The sequence below is a fragment of the Apaloderma vittatum genome, unplaced genomic scaffold, assembly GCF_000703405.1.
Source record: "Apaloderma vittatum isolate BGI_N311 unplaced genomic scaffold, ASM70340v1 scaffold5476, whole genome shotgun sequence".
Classification (NCBI taxonomy): Eukaryota; Metazoa; Chordata; class Aves; order Trogoniformes; family Trogonidae; genus Apaloderma; species Apaloderma vittatum.
Window position 1 is genome coordinate 42,470 of NW_009721128.1, and position 24,782 is coordinate 67,251.

The 24,782-nt window shown below is 40.8% G+C and overlaps 1 protein-coding gene across 1 annotated transcript in view; it reads right to left on the minus strand.

Annotated features, from left to right (window-relative positions):
* The window catches only part of ZSWIM8 (zinc finger, SWIM-type containing 8), a 62,270-nt gene extending 37,973 nt beyond the window's left edge, over nucleotides 1–24,297 (minus strand). The window contains 1 exon segment of the mRNA XM_009871240.1: nucleotides 24,120–24,297. Within this exon segment, the coding sequence (XP_009869542.1) occupies nucleotides 24,120–24,297 (178 nt within the window).
* Between the last annotated feature and the right edge of the window lie 485 nt (nucleotides 24,298–24,782).

A 24,782-nucleotide genomic window follows, 5' to 3' on the forward strand; every position in this document is an offset into this window, starting at 1 on the left:
AACGCCAGACTCATCTTACCTGCAAGCACCTCACTGCTTTCCTGAGATCACTTCCTGATCCATCACTACAGCAGCCTGGGTTCCCCCATCCTCCAACCCCTGTTGCCAAGACCCTGATTAAATCAGTTTCAGTGTTCCATGTTATGTCTCTTCACCTCCCTAAGCAGCCTCTGAAACACCAATGGAAGCCAGAATGTAAACCAACCTGGCCCTCGGCCTTCAGGCAACATAGGAAAGGAGAAGTTATGCCTTGATGTCAGGGAGCGCTTTCGCAGCCTCTGCCTAGAGGCAGCTGGGAAACAGGAAAGGAGAGGCCCTGAGCGCGCAGGCACCCAGCAAAGCAGCCAACAGCTCCCCCAGTACTGAGCACACCTGTCAAGTGGAAGGATTTAATGGAAGGATTTCATGAATATGGGAAGAAAATGCAGTTTTCAAACATCCACATTTTATGATTTTTTGACTGCAGTGAAATTAGATTCATTAGACAGCATCCCCTTCTCCCAGTCTTTTACTGTCGAGATTCTCTCTCCATCATCAGCGACTTCATGTTACAGACGCAGCCTCTGTTTTACAGTGCTATAATCCCATCCACGAATGTGAGAGCAGCACATTGTAAAATGAACAATGATGGAAACGTGAAGTGTCCCTTGCTCTACAGCTAGCGGGTAAACAAGATTTTGGCAGAAAAGTAATCTCATTTCCACTTTTGACAACCACAACAGGTGTAAAGCTCCCATCAAGTCACTAAAAAAAATTTACCATTTTTAATTAGACACTAAAAAAATACATCTTTTAATTAGTGCAACACAGTCAACTTAAATATCATTGCTGCTACTACAGCAGTAGATATCACTGGGGCACTTCAATACTTGACATTACTCTGAGCAACAAAATAAGTATTTCTTGTGGTTTTAGCTGCATTTTTCTTTATAGACGCACTTTATGCAAGTCTTTCATTAAACAGCATTAGAAAAGAGATAACACCTAAACAACCTCTACAAGGTACAAGACTTCAGTATCAAGTGAAAAGCAGTCTGCACATTCTTCAAATAGCTGCACACTTGCAGCCTGGACAGTATTCCTTTTTTGCACTGACCTCCCACTGCGTATGAGGATTAGATTAGACATGCTGAAGACAGACTGAGTTGACAAAAAAGAAGCAAAGGTAAATGCATTCTGCTAATTATCTTACTTTTAAAATATTTTACTGCCGCAATGGTCTAGGACACATGTACAATCAGTTACGAGGTGTCAGTGGTACTAATAGAGTAGCACAACCACTGCAATTACCCTCCAATCTTTCCCTTATATAGTGTGGCTGCTCTCTTCCAAGCCAAACTAAAGCAGCGCAAGAAAAATACTTTGACAAGTGTTACTGAAATTACCTCTCCTGAGAAAACATTTCTTCCAGGTGGAAAGAGATGAACCCTCCTCATCTGCTCCAGTTCAAGTCCAGTGTGAGTCTGCCAGCCTGATTTTTTAAGAGTTTTACACAATGAACTCAGGTAACAGGCTGACTTTGCACCGAACTCATTAACTGATTCATCAGCTGCAACTGTGCTGGTAGTCATCAGCACAAGACAGGTGGCCAATTATCTGGCCCATCACAACCCGCAGTCAGACGTGCACAGCACACAGCTAAGACATTTTCAGAATAAGATGAAAGCAGTAAAACTAGGTGAGGGAAAAATAATCTAAAAAGCAATAATCTTTATCTCTAAGACCATGCATCTTTCAAACATGCTAAATCTTCTATAAGGATAAAGGGAAAAGGGACAGTAGAAAACAACTGAAAAGTATAAAACAATTTTTCAAAGGTACTTTAAGGGTGGGTGAATTCACAGTAGATAACTTGGTGCACAGTGTGATTAATAAAATTAAGAAGTTAAACTGCCCCAGGTTTCAAGGCGGTAGTCCTCTATGCAGCCAAGGTAAGACACTCAAGGTGAGACATGTGACCCAGAGCATCAGAGGGTCTTTTCCCATTAGGCCTCTTGTAAAGTCAGCTGGCCATTCTGAGTGAGGTGCTTAAATTAGACTGTGGATACTGTCCTTTGAGTCCTAAAAAAAGAGAGATCCATTCAAAATGTTTATCTCCAGATATGCAAATTCAGGCTTGGTGGATTCATACCTATTTGTATCAAAAGGTACTACCAATAGAACAGACAAAAGGTATTCTCAGGTTCTGTAATAAACGTATTTTGAGCAAGAAAAAAAGAAAATCTGCTAAGAAAGTAAAAAAAGAAAAAGTCTGCTCAGAAAGCAAAGACACGGAAGGTTGCAAACTTCCTATAAAAAAGTATACAGCAGTGAAATCTAAACTCTAATGCAAAATTGACAAATCTGCAAGATAAATCTATCCAAAAGAGATCATTTTAAATTGTGGAGCAAAATGAGCAAGAATCACTGCTTCCTCTTGGGAGACAGACATGATGACCCAAGCAGAACAAATGAAAAATTTCAAGTCTTGAAAGAATAAAGTCACAGGCAAAGCATAAGCAACCAAACAATTCCCACTTAGAGGTTAAATGACTAGCAAACCCCGGGATTTTGAGAGGCCATCTAATCTATACGTCCTACCTAAGAAGCAGGATCAAGCATATCTAAACCATTCTGAATAAATCATGTGTCATCTACCCACTGCCACATGGAACTGGCAGCTTTGATGAGAACTATCCTTCCCTTTTTGCTATTTTACAATAGCTAAAACTTTAGCATAGGCATAATTATTGCTAGTGGAAAAACAACACAACAAACCCTAATGCCAAAACCACCAACACAAGCTATGCACACAAACACACATTTTTACCAGTGGAAACAACTTCGGTGCCAACAGGACTTACTAACACAGGGAAGCACATGCAACTACATTGCCTAACCTTTCCTAACATAGGGTGGGCTGTAACAAGTTGCAGCCAACAATTATTCATAAAAACAGATCATGTTCAAACTGAGCTATTATTCCTTCAGCACAGTAATTGAGTTTGGATGATAGACAAATTGAGAAGAAACTGCCTGAATAACCAGCAAAATAGGAGCCATGAGAATACCAAAGCATTATTAAATGGAACTGAGAGAAAAAACAACTGGGACAAGCACTGAATGTATTTGTTATCTAATTACATTATTTCCATTGGGTTACTTTCATTTGACATACATCTCTAAAAATAAACTATAGGTACAAGTGAATAAATACAAAAGTGAACAAATCTCAGCAAGAGATAAGACATGGTACAAAGACAGAACGCACTGCTTTTGCTGCATATACCTTAAAAAAATGGCATGTTGGGCTGCACCATCTTTTTCAGAGATGAGTCTATAGCTTTGATTTTATATCTATGCCTGATCTGCATCTCACATTTCCCCTCACCTTTCTCACTGGCTTCAGTCCAAAATGCTTTGTTCCAGAGCGGAACAAAGCAATACAGCTATGCACAGACCAAGGAGAGGAAGAAAGTTAAGTGAAGCACTTCTGATATCAAAAACCAAAGTGAGAAGAACAGTAGAACAGGAAACAAGCAGAGTGCAACCTTGACCAGTGAAGGAGACATGTGGGGAGTGTTATAAAACCTGTTTCACAAACCTCATTTTAAAAATGGCAAATATTACATTGCCTTTTACAGCATTTGCCACGTAGAAAGATAAAACTGTTACTGTAGAACGCACTGTAAGCATTTCTGCTCATTTTATCTGGGTTCAGTGCCCATCAGTAAAATGCCTGTTAATAGTGATATATTCTCTCTCTGATACACCTTAAAACCAAAAAATGCTGAACTGCTCCAGCACAGACCTCCCTCAGGGTCACAGCCTTCTTCGGGCAGCCCCCTGCTCTGGCATCAAGCCCTCCACAGGCTGCAGGTGGGATCCTGCTCCACCCTTAACCTCCATGGGCTGCAGGGCTGTATCAGGAATAGCACGTCCAGCAGGACCAGGACAGTGACTGTCCCCCTGTACTCAGCACTGGTGAGGCGACACCTCGAGTGCTGTGTTCAGCTATGGGCCCCTCACTCCAGGGAGGACACTGAGGTGCTGGAGTGTGTCCAGAGAAGGGCAACAAAGCTGGTGAAGTGTAAGTCTTATGAGAAGCAGCTGAGAAAACTAGGGGTGTTGGGGCTGGAGAAAAGGAGGCCAAGAGGAGACCTTATCGCTCTCTACAACTACCTGAAAGGAGGTTGTAGCGAGGTGAGGATCTTGGTCTGTTCAACCAAGTAACAAGTGACAGGGCAAGAGGAAACGGCCTCAAGTTGTGTCAGGGGAGGCTTGGATTGGATATTGGGAATATTTTCTTTACTGACAGGGTTATCAGGCATTGGAACACGTTGCCCAGGGCAGCGGTGGCAGCACCGTCCCTGGAGGCATTCGAGAGTCCTGGAGACATAGTGCTTAGGGATACAGCTTAGTTGAGGACTTGTCAGTGTTGGGTTAATGATTGGACTTGATGAAATTAAAGGTCTTTTCCAATCTGGGCAATTCTGTGCTTCCATGTCATTCTATGCAGGCAAGATTCTGCTCCACACTTAACCTCCAGGGGCTGCAGGGCTCAGTGGGCCACAGTGCTGGAATCTCTGTCCCGGCACACCTACCCCATTGAGCTGCGTATCCCCATGGTTGTTGCTCTCACGTCCCCCTCCTCTCTAAAACAAAAGAAGTTGCCCAGCACATTTTTCCCCTCTTAAATGTGATTATTGCAGAGGCACTAACTGGCTCAGCCTTGGGCAGAGGTGGATCCAACTTGCAGCTGGGGGAGCTTCTAGAAGCTTCTCACAGGAGCCACCCCTGCAACCCTCCTGCTATCAAAACTCCATCAGACACAAATCCAACGCAATTTCCTCCTAAAATTCTGCTGGTTTACTTTATTCTCCTTTATTCATTCCTTTTTCAGAAATTTATTCTCAGAGTTGATGTCTTTAAGAAGTATGTGCCGGAGAAATAAATTCCTTCAGATCTCAAACTCTGCAAGCAACATCAGAAAACTTCACCTCGTCTTGAACTCTGTAATACTCAAAAGATGAATGCTCTGAATGCTCTAAACATACTTAAAAAAACAGTTTCCCAACATGCACATTGCAAAATGAAACATAAGCTTTTTAATTTAAAATTTACTCTTCCTTTCAAATAAATTAGGTCCAAGGCATTTAGGCCATTATTTGAATTTCTTTACTGGTTCTTCTTCTATTTTACTGTATAATCAACATTCTATACAAAGGAACATATGTGCTTTTAAAAATAAACAAAATTCACCTCTGAACTAAGGATAAGACATGTGGTATGCAACAGAAGCATGCTGCAAAAGTGTGAAAACAAGATATTTTATCTTCCTCCAGAAGCATTTCTCATTCAAAGCTGCATCCACAAGGCTCATTAACTTTAGTTCTTTTCTCAGAGAGGCATTCCATTAAGAGCAGAACTGAATTGATGGGTCACCACCGTCGATCTTCTGTCACATTAACATGTTGCCCGGGTAGGTCCCAGACTTACAAAGTCATCAGAGAGGGAATATCTTCAGAAGTGTTGAACTAATACACTTGCAGCCTACGTAAGCAGTAAGGGCACATTTCGGTCCGCTGGGCTGGTTTGCAGCTTTCAAGCACAGACTTGCGAGATGTGTCGCTAACACCTGTCACACACAAATTCCCAAACTTCAGGCAACTTTATTAAAAAATACAGCACATCTATAATGCACTGGTACATAATATATGGAAATGGTGGAATATTAAGAGCATCGTTGAATGATCTTGGGATTACAATCCTGGAAGTAAATCAAACGGAGTGTAATTAAATATAAGCTTCAAGATGCAGTAAGGAACAGGATAGCTACATTTTCAAAGACGTGAAAGTTTTCCACCTCAGTAGAAGAGATATTGCAGCTACTCTAGTCTGTGCGTGTTAAGACTTGGAACATATGCAGACTTTACTTGGAACATATGAAGTACTGAACCACAACGACCAAGCTCCAGAAGGAAACTAAATACTTCACATAAAAAACCCCTTGAAATAGCTAACATAGAGAAAATAGAGGGGGAGTGAGAGATACACGCATACAAGCGCTTAAAACAACAGAAGTATTAACCTTCAAACATCCATGCCAAAACAGGCCACAGTTTGGGGAGAGAGGATTTGGGATAAAAGAGTTCAAACTAAATAGAACATCCATAAGAAAATTTCATTGTAAAAGCTCACAAATGAGCTGCTGGAGCAGCTATGAAGCTATATAATGTAGTAAAAAAAAGATTAGCTAGACACATGCCGAGAGTAGGCTGACAAAACACATTAGACAATAAAGAACAATGTCACTCAAGATGCCCTCTTTCAGGCCTGTATTCTGGTTCTTACAATTAGGAACTCATTTTTCTTAAAAAAAACATCACTCTGAGCTGTAGGCGATCTTTTCAAATCACACAGCTGGTCTCAGCGGTGTTTATAGCGGACACACAGACACAAACACGTATCACAGAGTGCGTCTGCACAACTGGAGCTCATGGGTGCTCTTACGGCAGCCCAGCCCAGCAGACATCAACAGGCAGCAAGAATGAACTTTCTTGCCTCAGATGCAAGAGAAGGGGCAAGGACCCCAGGACGGAACCAATCCCCTGCAATGTCAGACCCTGACAGCTGAAGGGACACAAGGAGCTACCCCTCACAGCCAGTCCAGGTCTAGCTTGACCATGTGCAGAACACAATATCTGAAAAGACACAGTGCAGTATTGAAATACTGACTCCCTCCCAGCCATCTTCAGTCAGTATTCCTCTGCTTCAGAGTAATAATTCCATGCCATCTTATACTGAGGGGAAAAAACCCACAATATTCCCTGTAAAAAACCAGCAAAACACAGTATTGCTAAAAAGTAGGAGTTTAATTTCCTTTCCCAGATTAAGGCAACTGACGTGAAGATACACGTCCTGGTTCCTCAACTATTTGAGCAGCGTCAATCTTAAGAAAATAAGCAACTCCTTCACACTTGAACACTTGCCGTACCAGGCCAGAATAAAGTTTTACCTGTTTGTTTCTCAGACACTACCCATTCCAAACCAATTTCCTGCAAAACACCTCAGCATTGACAAAGTCAGCTGCAACAACAAATGGAGAACAGCAGCCTGTGGTGGAACTCATCTGGGTGAGTTTTTCACATGCGGTGACAGACCAAGGAGGTTAGATAAGACAAGAACAGGAATCGAGTGATGGAGAAAGGATGCTACCAATGCTACTGGTGATTGATTGTTAATGAAGCTTGCTCAGAAAAGATGACAGGAGGGAGCATTCTGATGTGAGGGCTCCTTTGGTTTTGTCTTCTCTCTATGTTTTCATATTTTTAAAACATACACATAATAGGCTAGCAAGTGCAGCTAAACTGATGTAGGGCACTGTAGTGTTATCATCAAGTAATTCAGGCAAAGTTAGCCACAGGAAAAACTCTAAAACCACATCTTTCTCAACTAGGGTTGTATGGCAGGATTATATTGTCACTATACAAGAATGAACATACACACACACTCATACACACATACTGTTCTTTTTTCTAACTGAAAGCATAGCCCTGCAGAGAACTAAGTGAACAACAAACTAGCAAAATGCTCCAGAGAGCAAAGCAAGATTCAGTGCGAATCATTAGTGCACCGATTTGCTCACAGGATAAAGCAAACAAAAAATAACTCTCAGTGTTACTTGGCTATATTTTTCTGTCCATGTAATTCACCTGTTAAATTTGCACATCAGCCTTACTACTGCCCGTAAATAGTGCAGAACTCTCAGGAAGGAAAGCATCAACTAACATGTTTTTTAAAATTTAGGAACAGGTCTGCTTCTCTCGTTTGCTGTTTTCTTTTTCCTCCACTGCTATTACCTCTGTAAGCTTACTAGCAGTATTAAAACCCTAATGGGATCTGTGTTTAACAAGATTTTCTTATACGTCTTATTTCCTCAGCTACAGTTACGCAACTCTATTTGGATCCCATAACCATTTTGCACCAGTGAAATTACACTGAGAATAATGCCACAGGGTAGCAAATGCAGAGATACATAAGACCATGTTGAAAGTGAAAAGAATTGGGGGCAGGCCTACATCAGCCCTAAGCCACAGAATGACATTTTTATATACAAAACAGTTGTTAAGATGAATAAGCAACAGAACTTTTTCATTAGCGTTTACTGGATAAGACTGATGAGATTCATCACCAAAAACCATTAAAAATACAAATCCCAGATGGGCAGATTACAGTCCAGAATTGGAAACCTCATGCTTAACTGACAAACTGCAGGAACTATTACTACATAAATTTCCTTACAACCATCACAATATCTTTTTAAGAATGGTTGCTTTTTTTTTAATCCCATGCAAAAAGGTTTGTTTTATCACAGGAGGGTGTCCAATTCACGCCCACAGTCCCCATAGCAAAATGCATACTACAGAATCAAATTTCAGCTCAGTTTTAATTTCTGAAAATTGCTTAACCCTAACCACATCACAAACAGCTCATACATGTATGTCAAAATATTTAATGGCTCAAATTATCTTTTAGTTACTGTATTTATATTTCCCTTCAAAATGAAAGATGTATATTATTTGGCCAACTGTGTAAACATATCCTGACATCATGACTTCTGCCTCCAGGATTAAGATATTTCCTTAAAATACATCAGAATATATTTAAAAACCCAACACCTAGTTTTTGTTTGCATATAATCCCTGTAGATTTCCAGAATACAATAATAAATCACATTATGGATTTGGAGTGGATGAGTGAGTTGCTTTTTTTTTCAAGTGCCAATAATTTTAAAACTGTTAAGGCTTGTGGTTCCCCTTCTGGTCATCTAAATTATTAAAAAAAAACCAAAACATTTCTGACAAAGTCATTCCATGAGAGTTTTCTACACTCACTCTCTGCATGTATACAGATCAAAGAAAACCAAAACCAACCAACCAAAACCAGCTGACTTAACTTTGTCTCACCTGTGAAGAAATGGCATCACCACTGTCCTAACATCAAGCATAGAGACTGCATGCTGAAACAGTTGTTGTTAAAGAATCTGAGCACCTGACAGGAGGGATCCCACATACTCAGCTCAACTCCTGCTCTTTCAATATTAGACTGAGGTAGAAAGTACTTTATGTCACTATTTTTGAAGTTCCACCTTTAAAATCATAAAGTGTTTGAGTATTATGCCAACTCTTGGTGACACTTCCACAAGAGGCATAAAAATGTCCTACAAAAAGAAGGCTGGTTAAGCAGTAACTGGTTAAGCAATAACTGATCAGAGAACTCAATGTTAGAAGACGCATGATATATACATAAGGTCCAAGAGTCCTAACCCACTAAGAGTTTAAATCAATAAGAGCATGTCAAAAATCCCACAGCCACGTCTCAACTTTCCCAGTTTCTTCCTGTTAGCAAAAGCCTCGTACCAGTAGCAAAATCTTCTACTGCTGTATAGAGTAGTCATAATCTAACTTCAAAAAGGCTTTCTTTGAGATGCTCTAGTTCCCAGTGCTCCTCCTTTTAAAGGTAAAACAATGTTGAAACAAGCAGGCAGACACAGGTCAATAGTTCTGGTTCCTAAGTTTAGCCTGCAGAGGGTACACTATCACATGCAGCACCTACTTTCCCTGAATTGCTAGAGATTTGTGGGGAAATGGTTCCTTTTTCTTCCCTCACTCTCTGCAAATGCGAATCAGACCTGCCAGCCCAGTGCCACACCAGATGAGGACCCAAGACACACCGGGAGCATGTTCAAAGTCTCTGCCAGAGCAGTTTCTCAGATCACCTCAGCAGACAATCCAAACACAACTTTGCTTGGAATCTTCCACGGAATGAGTCCGAAACATCCCACAAAATATCAGTGTCTGCCATAATCCTACTGTAACAGCAGCCAGCATGGATACTGTTACTCCTCTCACAACCTAATCAATAGAGAGAAATTACAATTTAACCCCATAACATAGCACTGGCATTACCAGGGGACATCTGGGGAACTTAGTACTGCTGTGCAGACCTGTGCTGGAAGTAAAAGGCCAAGGACTTGTTAGAAAATGACATAAGAAATGGCTCCTCATGGCACGAGACTACAATGTAGATGAAGATGGAGGCAAATTTCTCCATACGCTTTGTTGGAGCAGCTGCTTGCTTCCATCCCTCCTAACTTCATCTGCAGGTTCCTGTGTCAGCAAGAACATTTTTGGATGCAAAACATCTGAAGGAGTCCTCTCTTCAGAGCAGCATGAGATGCTAATAAGAAAAATAACCACTCCTGTCACGTTATTCCTTCTTTCACCACTGGCAAACATGGCTAAAGAGTTTCAATATGTCCAAGTAACTTTTAATTGCCAAGCAGATAACTTACTGTGTAATTATCCCTCCAAGGTCCTCTTGCAAGCAGAGCTGCATGTCTGAAAACTATTTCTGCACTCCGAAGGTGAGCTGTATGAAGAACAGATTTTCCTTCCCTCCTTGCAAACGTGTCTTTCTTTTGTCCTTAAAACATCATAGCTACAACACTCTTACTATACTACAAACCAGAAAAAAAACCAAACAACAAAAACCAAACAAAAATGCCCAAAACCCAACCCAAACACTAAAATCGAGTCTTCAGAACTTCAGGACAAGGCAAAGGTGGAAAGCTACAAGATATATTTGTTAACCAGAAAGATGTTTGATGGAGAAGGGCAGGAAACCCAGATGAAAACAAAATCCATGATTTGGTTTCATGACTCGAGGACAGGAACACCAGCACATTCCTCCACCACTAAACTTGAACTTCTAAGATCCTAGTCACATAAGTTCTGCCTCACGGTTCACGTAAGATTTTGCTGCAAATGCATACAACGTGCCTGCAGAAAACACCTGCCCTGAGTAAATGCCAGAACCTTTCCAAACACAAGTTAAATCCTGATCGCAAAGGTGTATTTTCCATTTAACTCTATTGCTTCTCCTATGTAATAACTGCGAAAATCTTCTGCACAGGGCTGAGCTGATGAAGCTGGGGTATTCAAAATGTTATGTTGATGCCTTATGCCAGCTGAGATCTACTTGTCTCTTCCTAAGCTCTGCATCTCAAGAGCAAAATGTCAGTAAGCTCTTTTCTCAATTCTCACCCACTCTAACATGATTGAGAACCCGACACTGTAATATCAGCATTAGGCAGGCAACGCAGCATTCACAACTTGACAACCTCCTCTGGAAATTCAGACAAGAAAATTCTTAATCCAAATAGTCTTCCATTTTCCTCCCAAAAAAAAGGATTCACTTTAAAAAAAAAAAAAAAAAAGCGCGGCCTGGGTAAGCAACCAACAGCTGTTAGAAAACCTAAAATGAACAGCAGATTTTTGTAAAGCAAAACCGACAGTGCTACAAAACACTGTATTCATGCCAGTGCTGGCCAAGGTTTCATGACGAATTGGGCAGCTTGCATTCAGAATAGCTCTACATTCAGAACAGCTCTACAGCTGATGAAGCAGATCAGCTTCAGGCAAGTCATTCTCTCCCCTGCATGGTCACTCCTCGCCCTGTGACACCGCGCCGAACGCACGCTGCAGAACCGGGATCGTGCATTCAGAGTGCAGGCACCCAACAGCTCCTGTTCCCTGAAAGCACAGCCCACTTCCACCAGCTATTCCAACTTCTGCCCCATGTAAGCTATTTTAAAAGCTCAGAATTTCGAATTATCTCCAGTGGCCTATGACGAAAAAAGTCCTCAGCCCACCTTGAGCAATCCCTCCCCATAGCAATTACATTTACTCTGGCTCAAAGTAAGGCATCCACCTGATCATTTCTTTTATCCCATAGTTGGAGAAAGTTCCTCGTCTAACAAGAAACAAATTCTTCCCATTTCCCCTCACAATATCTACAGAGAGAACAAAAGGGGCGGAACAAAACTGGGTACCGAGGAAGACATAAAGCAAGCAGGCAGCTACAGAACGCTTACAGAAGAGGAATTAATTACAAGCATGTCTACCATTTTCAGTGCACAAAAATAATTACAAAAGCAGCACTGGAAAACTGCGAGGTGCTGATTAACCGCAATCCAGTACATGAATGTGCTCCGGCAAATGCATAACATCCCCCAAGATCTCTCCCGCATCACAACACTGAAGCAAAGTCAACCATCTTCTGAAAAGGTCCATGGAAGTCTTGAAACACTTGCTGCTCATAACTAGCCAGGGAAAACTAACTCTCTGACTTCGAGAATGTTAAGCAGCTTAGCTAAGCCCATGCACTACTGCTTTAAATGCAATCGAGTAGAAAATGAAAACTTCCGCAGGCATCTCAGTTCAAATCCAACTGACTTTTCCAAGTCACATCACCTTCTCTTCAAGCCATGCATGAGAGTTACATGCAGGTGTAAGCTACAAGTATCTTCAACTGGAGCTTTGCTAAACAAATCTACAGGTGCATGTCCCTTTTTCTCCCATCTCAGCATTTACTGACCTGAATATGAGGTAGGAAATGGAATTACACGCAATACACAGCAGGAACTGTGAACAGCTCAAGAGAATTACTAAATGATGCCCTGTGGACTTCACACAGGTATCAGGTTCCTGTAAAAAGCTGTTATTTCATTTGTAGGCCTGTTACCCACCAGCGGGACTACCATGAAGCTTAAACGTCAAATACTTACCATTAATTTTTACATCAGCGTTTCCTAAAAGCAGGAAACTTGGGCATTCAAGCCATCATTAAGCTGTTTAATTAGCCACTAAGATGGATGAACCAGGATTCATGTTGGTAGGCGCACCACAGGATGAGAGAGATGCAAATTTACCAGGTAAGAATTCCAGTATATGGATATTAAAAAGAAAAAGATTAAAACGTAAGTCTTGAGAATCACAACTTGTCATACACAAAATCAAGCAAATTTGAACATATATCGAGAACAGTAAACCTACAGCCCTACAAAGACCAGAAACAAAAGAGGGACAGATTCTGTTAGGTCATACAACAGTCGACATTCAGAAGGTTCACCAAACTTTTCTGACTTTGAGGAAGAATCTTGTTCTGTCATATTCATTGACAAGATGCCATTAGGAATGTCTTGGCTGCATTTAGGCACTGTTTTAATGAATATATCTAAAAAAGAGTTCAGATTGTAACTTCAATACATTCACTTTAAGGCCACCCCACTTTCTCTTTAGTTCTGGCTGGGAAGACATGTTTAAAGCAGCATCCTTATAGATCTCAGGCTTAACGAACAGAAAAGGTGCAATTTATTTCTTTCCACTAGTTTATCTGGGGGGAAGGGAGGGGAAGAAGAACCATACTAATCGGATTTTAAAACATTGGTGTTTTCATTTTCAGATCTCCACCAATCAGTTACTCATGTTTACCAGTATTTCTGGATGGCAAAGAATGACGATCATCTGCTCACATTTTTCATCTCTCTGCACAGAGGAATTCATGGCCCAGCAGTTCACCTGCCAACTGCTTCAACTTCTCCTGAGTGTCTTAACCGGGGAGGAGAAAGTACAGCGGGATGCCTTCCTGTAAAGACTCTCATTGCTTGCAGATAAATTCTACCTAATATTTCTTTTTATCATACTACCTGTTTATATTTTTGTAAAAGATGCGCACAGCTTCTTCTATATCATTCTTGGTGTCTGACCTCCATCTTTTTCATTCCCTCAAGTCTAGTCTCCTCCACTCCAGCATCCAGCTTTTCACCCACGAAAAGACAGGATTTCTTCAGAGGACAAATTTTTTCTTCCTCCCTCCATTTATCCTTTCCCTTTCTCCTACATGCCAATCCTTATCCCATATGAAAAAGAAGTTTTGAAATACTACTATATGTCTCATAGACAAAAAAATAAACCTAGCACACAAAACAAAGGCATAAAAGTCACTGATACATCAAGAAACACCACTCGGATCCCCCTACTTGCAAGCAGCTGAACAAGGGCGTTAAGAATTTCTGTAAAGATACTACTCCTGCAATCTTTTCAGGAAAGCAAATGTCTTAACTTCAATTTTTTTTCAGTGCTAATCACACACCAGTAGAGATTTTAGGTAAACATAGAAAAATCAACACATCAATTTTCCAGTTATATACATCTTAAACATGTTCAACCTTCTCCTGACTGATACTGGTAAATACTGACATTTTCTCCTTTCTTAGGTTTTTGTTGCAGCGATTCAGAAACATTAATAATGATCTATAATAGCAACACTCTTTTATTAAAATCGGATAGAGCATCACTTTTCTCCAAATACGCAATTCCAGAAAATTTTAAGGAACAGCTATATCACAGCCTGACAGAGCTTCATTCTTTTCAAGGATAGTATGTTTCCAGCTGTACAGAAGCAAATACAGATGAACAGCAGAGTTTCCACAAGCCTTGCCCATAGCATTTAAAGCACCATCAAGGAACACGCTCAAAGACAACACTTTCAATATCTTCTGTAAAAAATGCTACACAACTATCCACAGCCTTGCCAGAACATCACTGCTATTCTACAGGCAAAGAAACAAAGAAGAAAGATGCATCAAAACCCACACAAATTATGAGAAGTATGAGAATCTTCTGGCTGGTAACCCTGTATCTATTGCTCAAGATTACACAGCTTCACAGGAGGTAACTCAGAAATGTGTGACACAGTATTTTGAAATTAGAACCAGTATTTGAAATACTTTTTATTATGCATCACTGCTCTTGAACCTTTGAAAAAACAGACCTAGTATTTTAGCTAGTTGATATCTATGTGCTTTGAATTTTATATCTGGAGGGTTTGGAAGGGTGTCACAAAACAGGAGGAGGGAGGAGAGAGATTAATACAGATAGAGTGGACTAAAATGAAGCTGAAAAAAATAACTCCTAGCTATGACACGATTTTTAATTATTCTTATAACTGTTTTACGGTCTTACAATTAGATAGGTGACACAAAAAAGCTGTTGGTCTAAAAAAAGCAATGAAGTCTTAAAGATATTCTTGCACTTCAAGAAATAAAGACTTTTGACTCTTTGAAAATGTTACTTAAAAATCTAAGAACAAACGAAAACTCCGAATTAGTTATAGATATTCTAAATAGCCAAGCACTTAAATTATATAAAGTATATAAAACATCTTTTGAAGCTGTACTTTCCTTCCTCCCGCTAGAACAAAGTACTGTATCTTAACGAGGACATGAGACAATTAAGAGGAGATGGTCTCTGCTCCTGGCTTTATAAGGGGCATAAGAGGTGCTGTTCAAATCACTGGTGTCCATTTCTGCTCTTTCAAAGGTATACTGCCGGAGGAGGAGTTTTCTGCTTGCTTGTTTAAAAGACTACCCTATGATCCTTGCCATCCTCCGCTTTTCTTTTTTTCTATTCCTTATTTTCAGCTTCATATTCCTCATTCTTAACATTTAACTCACTGTGTTATCCTTTCCTCAGAATACGAGTCAAAATTCTGTTACTCAGCAGCCATAGACTATCAAGAACTTGATATGGACAAGAAAGCTCTCTCCTATTCCCTAGACTAAGAGTCTCCCTTCAATTTTATGTGAGCTTAAAAACATGTAAGGACACCTTTCTTACACTCAGTAGCTAGCAGGCTACTATTTTTAAATAGTTAAAAAAACCAAAACAGACATCATAAGCAAGCAAAGGCTCATAAACTAGGCTATACAAATAGCAACTTCCTTAGTTACTTTACAAAAAAATAAATAAATCCATTTCAGCACTTCAGCCATCTGAAATCCTGTCAGCTTTTCACAGTAACTGAAATCACTGAATTCACACTCGCTTAAAATGAATTTCACCACAGTTATTCCATAAATGCTGCCAAACATGTTGACTGGAGTATGCACTACTTCAGAAAGGAAAACAAGGGCCTGGCCACAAATCAACATGTGAGTTTTACTTCCACAACTCATACAGAGAATGGTTTTCACTTTGGCTGTTCTTGCAAACAGCCATTCCTAGGTTTGATCAGTTCGCTTCATTCCTCACTAAAGCCACAACAAATCTAAACTGTACAGAAGGTGCTGGTTTTCTGCATATAGGTCATGTTATGGCTTTGTTGCTGTTCCTCAAACTGAACTGGAACTCCAAAGCTGTAAACTGGCATATTAAATCACATTTAACCAATGCCTCTTCAGACATACAGATCATGCCACTGTATTAGGACCAGAAGCAACACCAAACCAGAGCAAGAGGGGCAGGGAACCGACAATGGCAGCCCAATGCAATTCATGCAGCCAGGAAGAACGCCTCCATCTAGGGAAAAGCCTGCCTTGGCCTCTTCAAACTTCCCATCACACTCTGAACTCAGTGACTTGTACAAAAATCTTTAATGGTCTAGTGAAGAGTCACAAAGATTCACTCATGTTATAGCACACCAGCATAAAGCAGAATCAGAAAATGCAGGTTCTGAAATGAAGATGCACCTTCAGAGTAACTAAGCTCTAATTTTAAACCTTGCAGGGTTTTCCTCAGGGCAAGAATTATAATCTATTACACACCAAAAAATGAAAAATGGTCTCTTGCTCCCAGTCTTTTATCAGGAACACTCCAGAAGCTGCAAGAGGTGGGTTTTTTCAGTTTCATTCCCCCCTGCTTTGCTGATGGGCGATTCCAGGGATGCGGAGGGGACACAGCTCAAACCACACGGCTCTCTGTGGCGGTTCCAAGACACAGAACTATTCTCCTGTCTGCTCTTCCTATGTACGGTACCAGATCATACAGATATTCAAATACATTAATTCAACAAAGAAACCAGCTTTTGGTGATAGCATTCAAAGAAGTGACATAAGCAGTACTTCTATGCATGAAAAGAAAAAGCTGGTTTAACTTGTGTTATTCGGAGTAAAATGCTCAACAATCAAATTTGCATCTCATTGTAGAATTACGTTTGCCCAAATAACCACATGCTTCAAACCCGAAATGCAGCCCGAGTCAACTCCTGAGATGTTTGGTCTTCACTTCTGTTTTATCTCAGGATAGACCTAATTACCTACAGGTAAAAAATAAATAGATAAAAATAAACCCCACTTTTTAGCAATGAAAAACAGGTCAAAGAAAAAAAAAAGAAAAAAAAAAGAAAAGAAAAAGAAAAAAAGAGGAAGGTAAAGAAAGGGATAGGAAACAAAGGGATAGCACAATCCAGAGTCTAGGATCAAATCTTATCCTTGCTACCCCAGAGGTAAACATGTCACAGAGAAGAATAACCCCTGCAGCTTCAGTCAGCCTGAAATGCAAATAGAGCATCTGTGATCTCTGGTCATTCAGCAACACAGGGATCTCTTCAAAGTGAAAAAAAGGAGAAAAAGTCCTGCTTGACAAATCTGGTGGCTTTTTATGATGGAATAACAGAATCAATTGACAAGGGAAGAGCACCTGATGTCATCTACCTGGACTTGTGCAAGGCCTTCGACACTGTCCCGCACATCATCCCAGTCTGGAAAGACATGGATTTGATGGATGAACTACTCGATGGATAAGGAATCAGCTGGAAGATCACACTCAAAGACTTGTGGTCAGTGGCTCAGCGTCCAAGTGGAGAGCAGTGACGAGTGGTGTCCCTCAGGGATCAGTACTGGGGCTGATACTATTTAACATCTTCGTCAGGGACACCCTCTGCAGGCTTGCTGACGACACAAAGTTGTGTGGTGTGGTCGACACAGTGGAGGGAAGGGATGCCATCCAGAGGGACCCTGACAAACTTGAGAGGTGTGCCCAGGCCAACCTCACGAAGTATAACATGGCCCAGTGTAAGACCCTGCACTCAGATCAAGGCAATTCCAAGCACAGACACGGGCTGGGCAATGAGTGCATTGAAAGCAGTCCTGGGGAGAAGGATTTGGGCGTGTTGGTGGATGATAAGATCAACCTGAGTCAACAGCGTGCACTTGCCACTCAGAAAGCCAACTGTATCCTGGGATGCATCAAGAGCTGTGTGACCAGCAGGTCGAGGGAGGTGATTCTGTCCCTCTGCTCTGCCCTTCTGAGACCCCACCTGGAGTCCCCAACACAAGAAAGACATGGAGCTGTTGGAATGAGTCCAGAGGAGGGCTACCAAGGCGGTCAGAGGGCTGGAACATCTCTCCTATGAGGAGAGCTAGGCTTGTTCAGCCTAGGCTCCAGGGAGACCTTATAGCAGCCTTCCAGTACCTGAAGGGAGCCTACAAGTAGGCTGGGGAGGGACTTTTTACAAGGATCTGTAGTGATAGGACGAGGGGTAATGTGTGGAAGCTGCAAGAGCGTAGGTTTAGACTAGCCATTAGGAAGAAGTTCTTTACCCTGAGGGTGATGAAGCACTGGAACAGGTTGCCCAGGGAGGCTGTGGACGCTCCATCCCTGGAAGTGTTCAAGGCCAGGCTGGATGGAGCATTGAGCAACCTGATCTAGTGGGAGATGTCCCTGCCCATGGCAGGGGGTTGGAACTAGATGATCTTTGTGGTCCCTTCCAACTGAAATCATTCTATGATTCTATGAAAACAAACACAAAAAGAAAAACCCATGTAAGCCAGGAAGAAATACTAGTAGAAAGATGAGACAGGAGAAAATGAGACATTTCCAAGTAGAAAGACAAGGTGTTAAAATAGCTAAAGAATGTGCAACACTTCTTGTGCAGGGAACAGAAGCTTCAATAAAGGAAAAGACCAGAAGACCACAAAAGAGATAAAACTAGATTGGTAATTTAAAATCTCAGTAGTAAAACAGCATCTTTTCCTAGCAGCTTCCTTATGTGATTTCTCTAGTACTCATTTTTGAACAGAGGGGTACCCACATTCAATTATCTCAAAAGAGCACAGGAAAATGCAAATGAAGAGACAAATGTATGAAAGTCATTCAACTTGCCAGCCTTACAAAAAAAATGAGGTATTACTGTACTGTGAAACCACCTTTGTGTTTAGGAGAAACTTCCAGACAGCTTCTGAAATCTGCACCCCAGAAGCAGTGCACTTAATTATCCCAATCAGTCTTGACAAATTATTGTCTCTAGAGCTTCTCTGCAGTGTCTTCAGCTCTAATGAATCACTGTCCCCTTTGCACCGTGTATGACAACCCAGTAAGTTCCTTGACTTCCACTTGTGCTTCTGCTCTATAGCAAGTCAACACCACCAGCCACTATGGAATACAGTACAAAAAGCAGGTGAAATTAATTTACTAGGGTGAGAAAATACAGAGAATTCTATTTTCTATTACCAGTTAAGCCTTCACTTGCACATCACCTTTACTCTTTGGACACCTGATCTCTGCTTACTGCATAAGCATTTGTGGTATATCTTCCCATCAACGTTTATATGTTTAAAATTCTGTTGCTTCTTCTATAAAGAAACTCATTAGGGAGCTATACAATACTTGCGCTCAGCAGTTCCTGTTTTGGGGTTTTAATGCTCTGAGTGAACTTGGATATATTATAACAGATATATCTGAGCTAATTTGTCGTGCACCATATTAAATTAAAATAACGCAACAAACAAGATACATTATACCTGTACCTCCCAGAAACATGAGATGATTACACAATCTCCCTCTTAATACCAGAGGCATAAATAAAATAGAAAAAAAAAATCAGTTGTAACTTCATAATTCACAGTAATAGTAACAAAACAGCAGCAAATCAGAGTCTTCATTTCCAGCTTCACCAGCTTCAAGCAGCAGACACACTTTGGATGACACCAGCATTCTTCTCCAAAAAGAACAAGGGTCTGAAGAGCACCGTATGAATTTGAAAGAGGCCACATGCTTCTCCTGCTGCTTTCCACAAGTACCACTTGAGCAAGGATTAACTTTAATTTATCAGTTACTGGCAATCCTGAGGAAGAAGTGTTGCTCCTTAAGCCATTTACTCTTGGTCTATGCAAGTTAATGAAAATCAGTCACTGTCGTTTTACTGGTGCTCAGACTGATCAGGTTGCCTCTCTGAACTCATCATATCCTCACCTCAGGCTCTGTCTATTCCCTGCCAAGGATTCCCTCTCTACAGCTTGCAGTTTTGAGGCACTGTGCCCAGAACTTAACGTTGTGGGCACTTCTAACAGTTTGGAAGAACATAAACTGTCTGGGGCTGGATAATAAGAACATTTTCTCAGAGATCACTGCCTGCACCAATTCTCAGTTAAGTCTGAGGGGGTTTTACAGTACAGTATACAATGGTTCGAGCTTACAGTAAAGGAAACAAAAAAATCAAGCTTTCGCACTAGCTGCCTATTGAAAAGCGTTTCAACACAACTCATCAGCACGCTTCCAGCAGAAGCTGGTGTGAACGAGTAAATACAAACTGAGCAAAAATATTGTGAACACACTATTTAGCAATCCTACAGTATTTATGGCAACTTCTAAGTGTTTGGTAAACATTTACGCTTCAGAAAATGCAAGGGTGGGAAAGGGCTTAGAAGCATTCAAGAAGAAACAAAGCCAGAGTGGGTTTGGAAAGATGAGTGTACCTTGAACCTTTACTCTTTAGACCTCCTTATGTGAAGAGAATTGATAACAAAACATCTGTAGAAACACTAGATTTATTTCAATTACCAACAAAAAACACACAACTGTTTTTAAAAAGTGAGAAGGGAAATGAGAAGATCATAAATGGCTCTCCTAACAGTTTCCGGGAAAGAAAAGACTGTCCAGAAAAGCGCAGAAAGGCAAGTGGGTGCATTCATTGGTAGAAGGGTAAGAAGTTGAGGGAATGGAATTTGCTAGGGAAGAAAAGTGAGTTCGAGACACAAAACAGCTTGGGGAACCAGATGGACATCGTTCTTCAAAACATACATTCACCTTAACTTGGGAACTGAATCCCCTTTCTGCCTGGCACAGCAGAAAGCTGCTAATCAATGATGTACACAGGCAATGGCCAAATATCACTTACAAGCATTACCTCATTCAAAAAAAAAAAAAAAAGGTAAAACAAGCAAGCAATCAATTCAATTCAATGACAGAACAAGTCATTCCTAAGATAATGTTCAAAATTATAAAAGGACTCTTGGTATTGCCAAAATTTATGTGCTTTGCTGAAGTTTCCTCCAGGATTTCAGCACAGGTGAATCAGTGGAGATTGAGAGCAGTTTCCAAATCTAAGGGCATCCATAAAGTGGACACAATGGATTCCTCCTTTACATTAGCAATTCTATATTCAAGGAGAAAACTCTGTTCTAGAAAGTAATATAAAAGGTCTATAAGAGGACTTCACCATAGTAAAAATTAAATTATGGAAAAATCAAAGTTACCTATTTTTCAGCTAGTCAAGACACTGGATTTTACAAAGTATTCCATCCCAAGGATCATATTAGAAAAATTCAAGACATTTTTCTCCAGTCTCCATCATCTTTCTAGAAAACTGGTGGGGTGACTGACAAACAAGTGAATAACTTAACTTTTCTGTGACTCTCTGCAGTGAATACTGTGCACAATTGCAACAAGCTACCCCAAGTCTTATTGTTAAATTTACAGTAAGCATAATCGTGATATTAAAAATACCCAAGAAGAAAATAGGAAGTTGCAAAGAGTAAGAAAGCTGTAACTGTCGTGTGTGTGTTTGTTTAAGAGGAGGACTCCCCAGCCAAGAGCGTTTCCATCAGTCTCAGGGGGATTCTCTTTGAACTAATTAATGAAGAACTGGACGCTCACAAGGACAAACTGAAAACAATTGAAAAAGCTAGAAATCCTTTCTATTACATAACTCGTCTGGCTGATTCCAAACCAAAACACAGGCTGAGCTCCAAACTGGAGGAAAAGGCTAACAGAATGTAGTTCCTCTTGTTTTCCCTTAGCGTTTAACACTGAAGAACTCATTGCCTAACCCCATTTTCTGTTTGCACAGGCAACTACCTCACAGGCCACTGCAAAATGGTAAACTGTGGAAATAAAAACACAGAGCTCAGTTCAGAAAGATCACATTTTAGAAGACGCACTGCAAATGTCAACCTCTGAGTCCGGCAAATTCTCAATACAAACTGTTCTTTCTGACTACATAAACACCATCAAAAAGAGGTGTTAAAAATAATTAAACTGGTACAGAGCTCTGAAATCTACAGAGATCACAGTTGATGACGGATTCCTCATCAAACGAGCTCGCTGGTAACACACTCTGTAGAGCAAAGTAGCTGCAAGTGCTTTATGTTGGTAATATCCTAAGTGACTTTGTAGAGCTGTCAAGGGTTATGATAAATAATTATTTAGGCAGCAAATCCATGTTCACATACTTCTCAAAATAACTCTGACCAGAGCCTGGGAATTGCCAGCAAAGGCCTTAAAGGAGGCAACAGTATCCTTTCTGAATGTCTCCCTTGTTAAAAGTAAAACTTTTGAACAATGGAATTAAGTCTCCCAACAGTTAAAGCCAAAAAAAAATGAATGAAGTACAAGCAATACAACCCTTGCCTATGCAGGTTTGTAGAACCTGGAACAGCAATATCTCAGTATGGTGTAAATAATTATAACTATCACAACAATAATGTTAGCTGTTGTGTTTCTCATGTCAGGAAAGAGAATGAGGATTGCAAATACGCACAATCAGCTGGCGTGATTTTTCATTTTAATGCAACAAGTGGATGTCAGCAGAGAGACCAATTGCTGCTTGCTTTTAATTTGGTCAAGAGAGCTAAAGGAACTAGGCCAAGACCCAGAAAAACACACAATCATACACTGAACCAGTGGAGAACAGCTGGCTGAAAGCATCTCAAAGCTGAACAAAAACAATCACCTTTTCAAACATCAGTCTGACTTGTAGATCTGTACAACCAGTTTCACATACCCTTGCCAAACTAGAGATGTCTTTATTCCCACAGTAGTATGTTTTCAAAACTTCAACTCCTTTCCAGCACTTTAACATATGAAATAAGACTTAAAGCAAAACATGAAGCTTCTGTGCTTTGCCCTGTGTCCAATGTTCATTTCTACATCTCTGTTCCCCTGCTTTACACCAGCAGAACGTGTCCTGGCAGCAGGATCCAAGAGAGCTATCCAACTTGGACGAGTTTTCATGTATTTCTCTCTCTCTTGTTTTGGGTTGCTTTTTTTTTTATTTTTAATGTTTCCATCTTACCCTAAACTCTAATATTGACTAGTCAGTAGACACACGCAGTTACATACCTGGGAGTAGGGATAGTTGTCAAATTTATTTAAAAAATTAAAGCTTAAGCTGTTCTGGAAAGCCTACAGTTATTGCAAAGTATACTTTCTGGTCCTAATCCAGTGACAAATGAGCATTTGTCCAAGGCATTACAGAGCCAGATTTGAGCACGATTCAATATAAATTGCATTCTCTGTTTATGTAAGGCCAACATTCAGAAGAGAATGAAATTTTGTAGTTCCAGATAGGGAGATATTAATGAGGTAGGAGGTGGTCACAAAGGTCAGCAGTAACAAGAAAAGTACCAACATTGGACTAAAAGAAAACAAAGGATGTAAAAGAGTAGAAACAATTCATGTAATTTCTGTTAACTTTATGTTGGCCCTGCTTGGTGTGAACACTACATGAATTCTAGGGTCAGGATGTCTCAGGACAAAAACAGAAACTATGTTTCACTTAAAAAAAAATTAAGCAAAGAGTAGCTAACTGATAATTTAAAATAATTTTTAATTGCTAGTGTTACCTATTTTCCTGTCTGCTATTAAAATAAATTACTACCACAGGAAAGGAAATATAACAACTCTCGAAGCAGACATACTGCAGTTTGCCAACTTCTTTGACAGTCTTAAAGCTCTCTTGCTCTACTACTGCAGAAGAAAGTTTGCTAATTTACTAGGAAAAAAAGAGAAATGTAGAGAAACAGAGAAGGGAAATAGACTGCTCTGTGCAATGATGGCTTATATGCATCTACGTGAGTAGTTTTATAGCAGTTACAAAAACCTCTATGAAACCTTAGTGTAGTTCAGTCACAGCAAGTAGGAACCTATGTATAGTTATTCCCAGCCACGCCTGTGGTCTGTTTATAGAAAAGTGTACTAAGAGTTCCAAGAGCCAGCCCACAAAATCTACTTAGAAAAGCAACACTACAATACTCCAGAGCACACGCAGGTGAAAACTCAACCAAAAGGCAGCTTCGCTGGTAAATTTTCAGTCAAAAATTATCCTGACAACGATTCTACACGATTTCTCTTCGCGGCTTTGACATTCCTCCCGCAGATCTCCTCACCCATCACCCCCCCTTGCCCCACAACTTCCACGAGCCCAAAGAGCATCCCGACAGAACTGGGTGACCTCACCTTTCATTTTGACAGTGGGAGAATTGGGTCCAGCTGATTGCCTCCTCCATCCTCTCCAGTTCTGGCAAAGGCTCTCTGCCTCAGAAATGAAAGAACAAAGAGAGTCTTCTTCAAAGCGATCGGAGTCTTCAAATGAAAACCTCTCCCCGTCCTCCCACTCTGCGAACATGAGTTCCATCACATCCGACAAGTGACGTGGGGGGAAAAGAAGAAAGACAGAAGCAGCACTGCTGACTTGGAACAGGTGGATGGACTTGAGCGCTCCCGCAGCACTTAAAATCTCAATTTTGCTTCAGTCCCCGTGCTACAGTACCAGGAAAAACAGAGCCAGCGTTATCTGAGGTGGGGGAAGCAGGAAATTAACCAAGGGGAAGCTCGTAAAAATCACAGGAAAAACAAACAAACAAACAAACAAACAAAAGCACAAAAAGCCCCCAAACCCCTCCAGTTCTTTAAAAAGTTAAAAAAATGCTTATGTCCACAGAATGTACGTGAGGCGGAGCGGGGCCGGTCCCTGTGGGAGGCTCCGGGGGCTCCCGGCCCCGGCGGGCGAGGGACGGGGCCGGTTTCCTTCTGCAGGGCTCCCGCTGCCGGAGCCGGTGTCTGTGCGCAGGGCCAGCGCTGCCTGAGGTTGTGCTTTTCTCACTCTCGGTGCAGGAACCG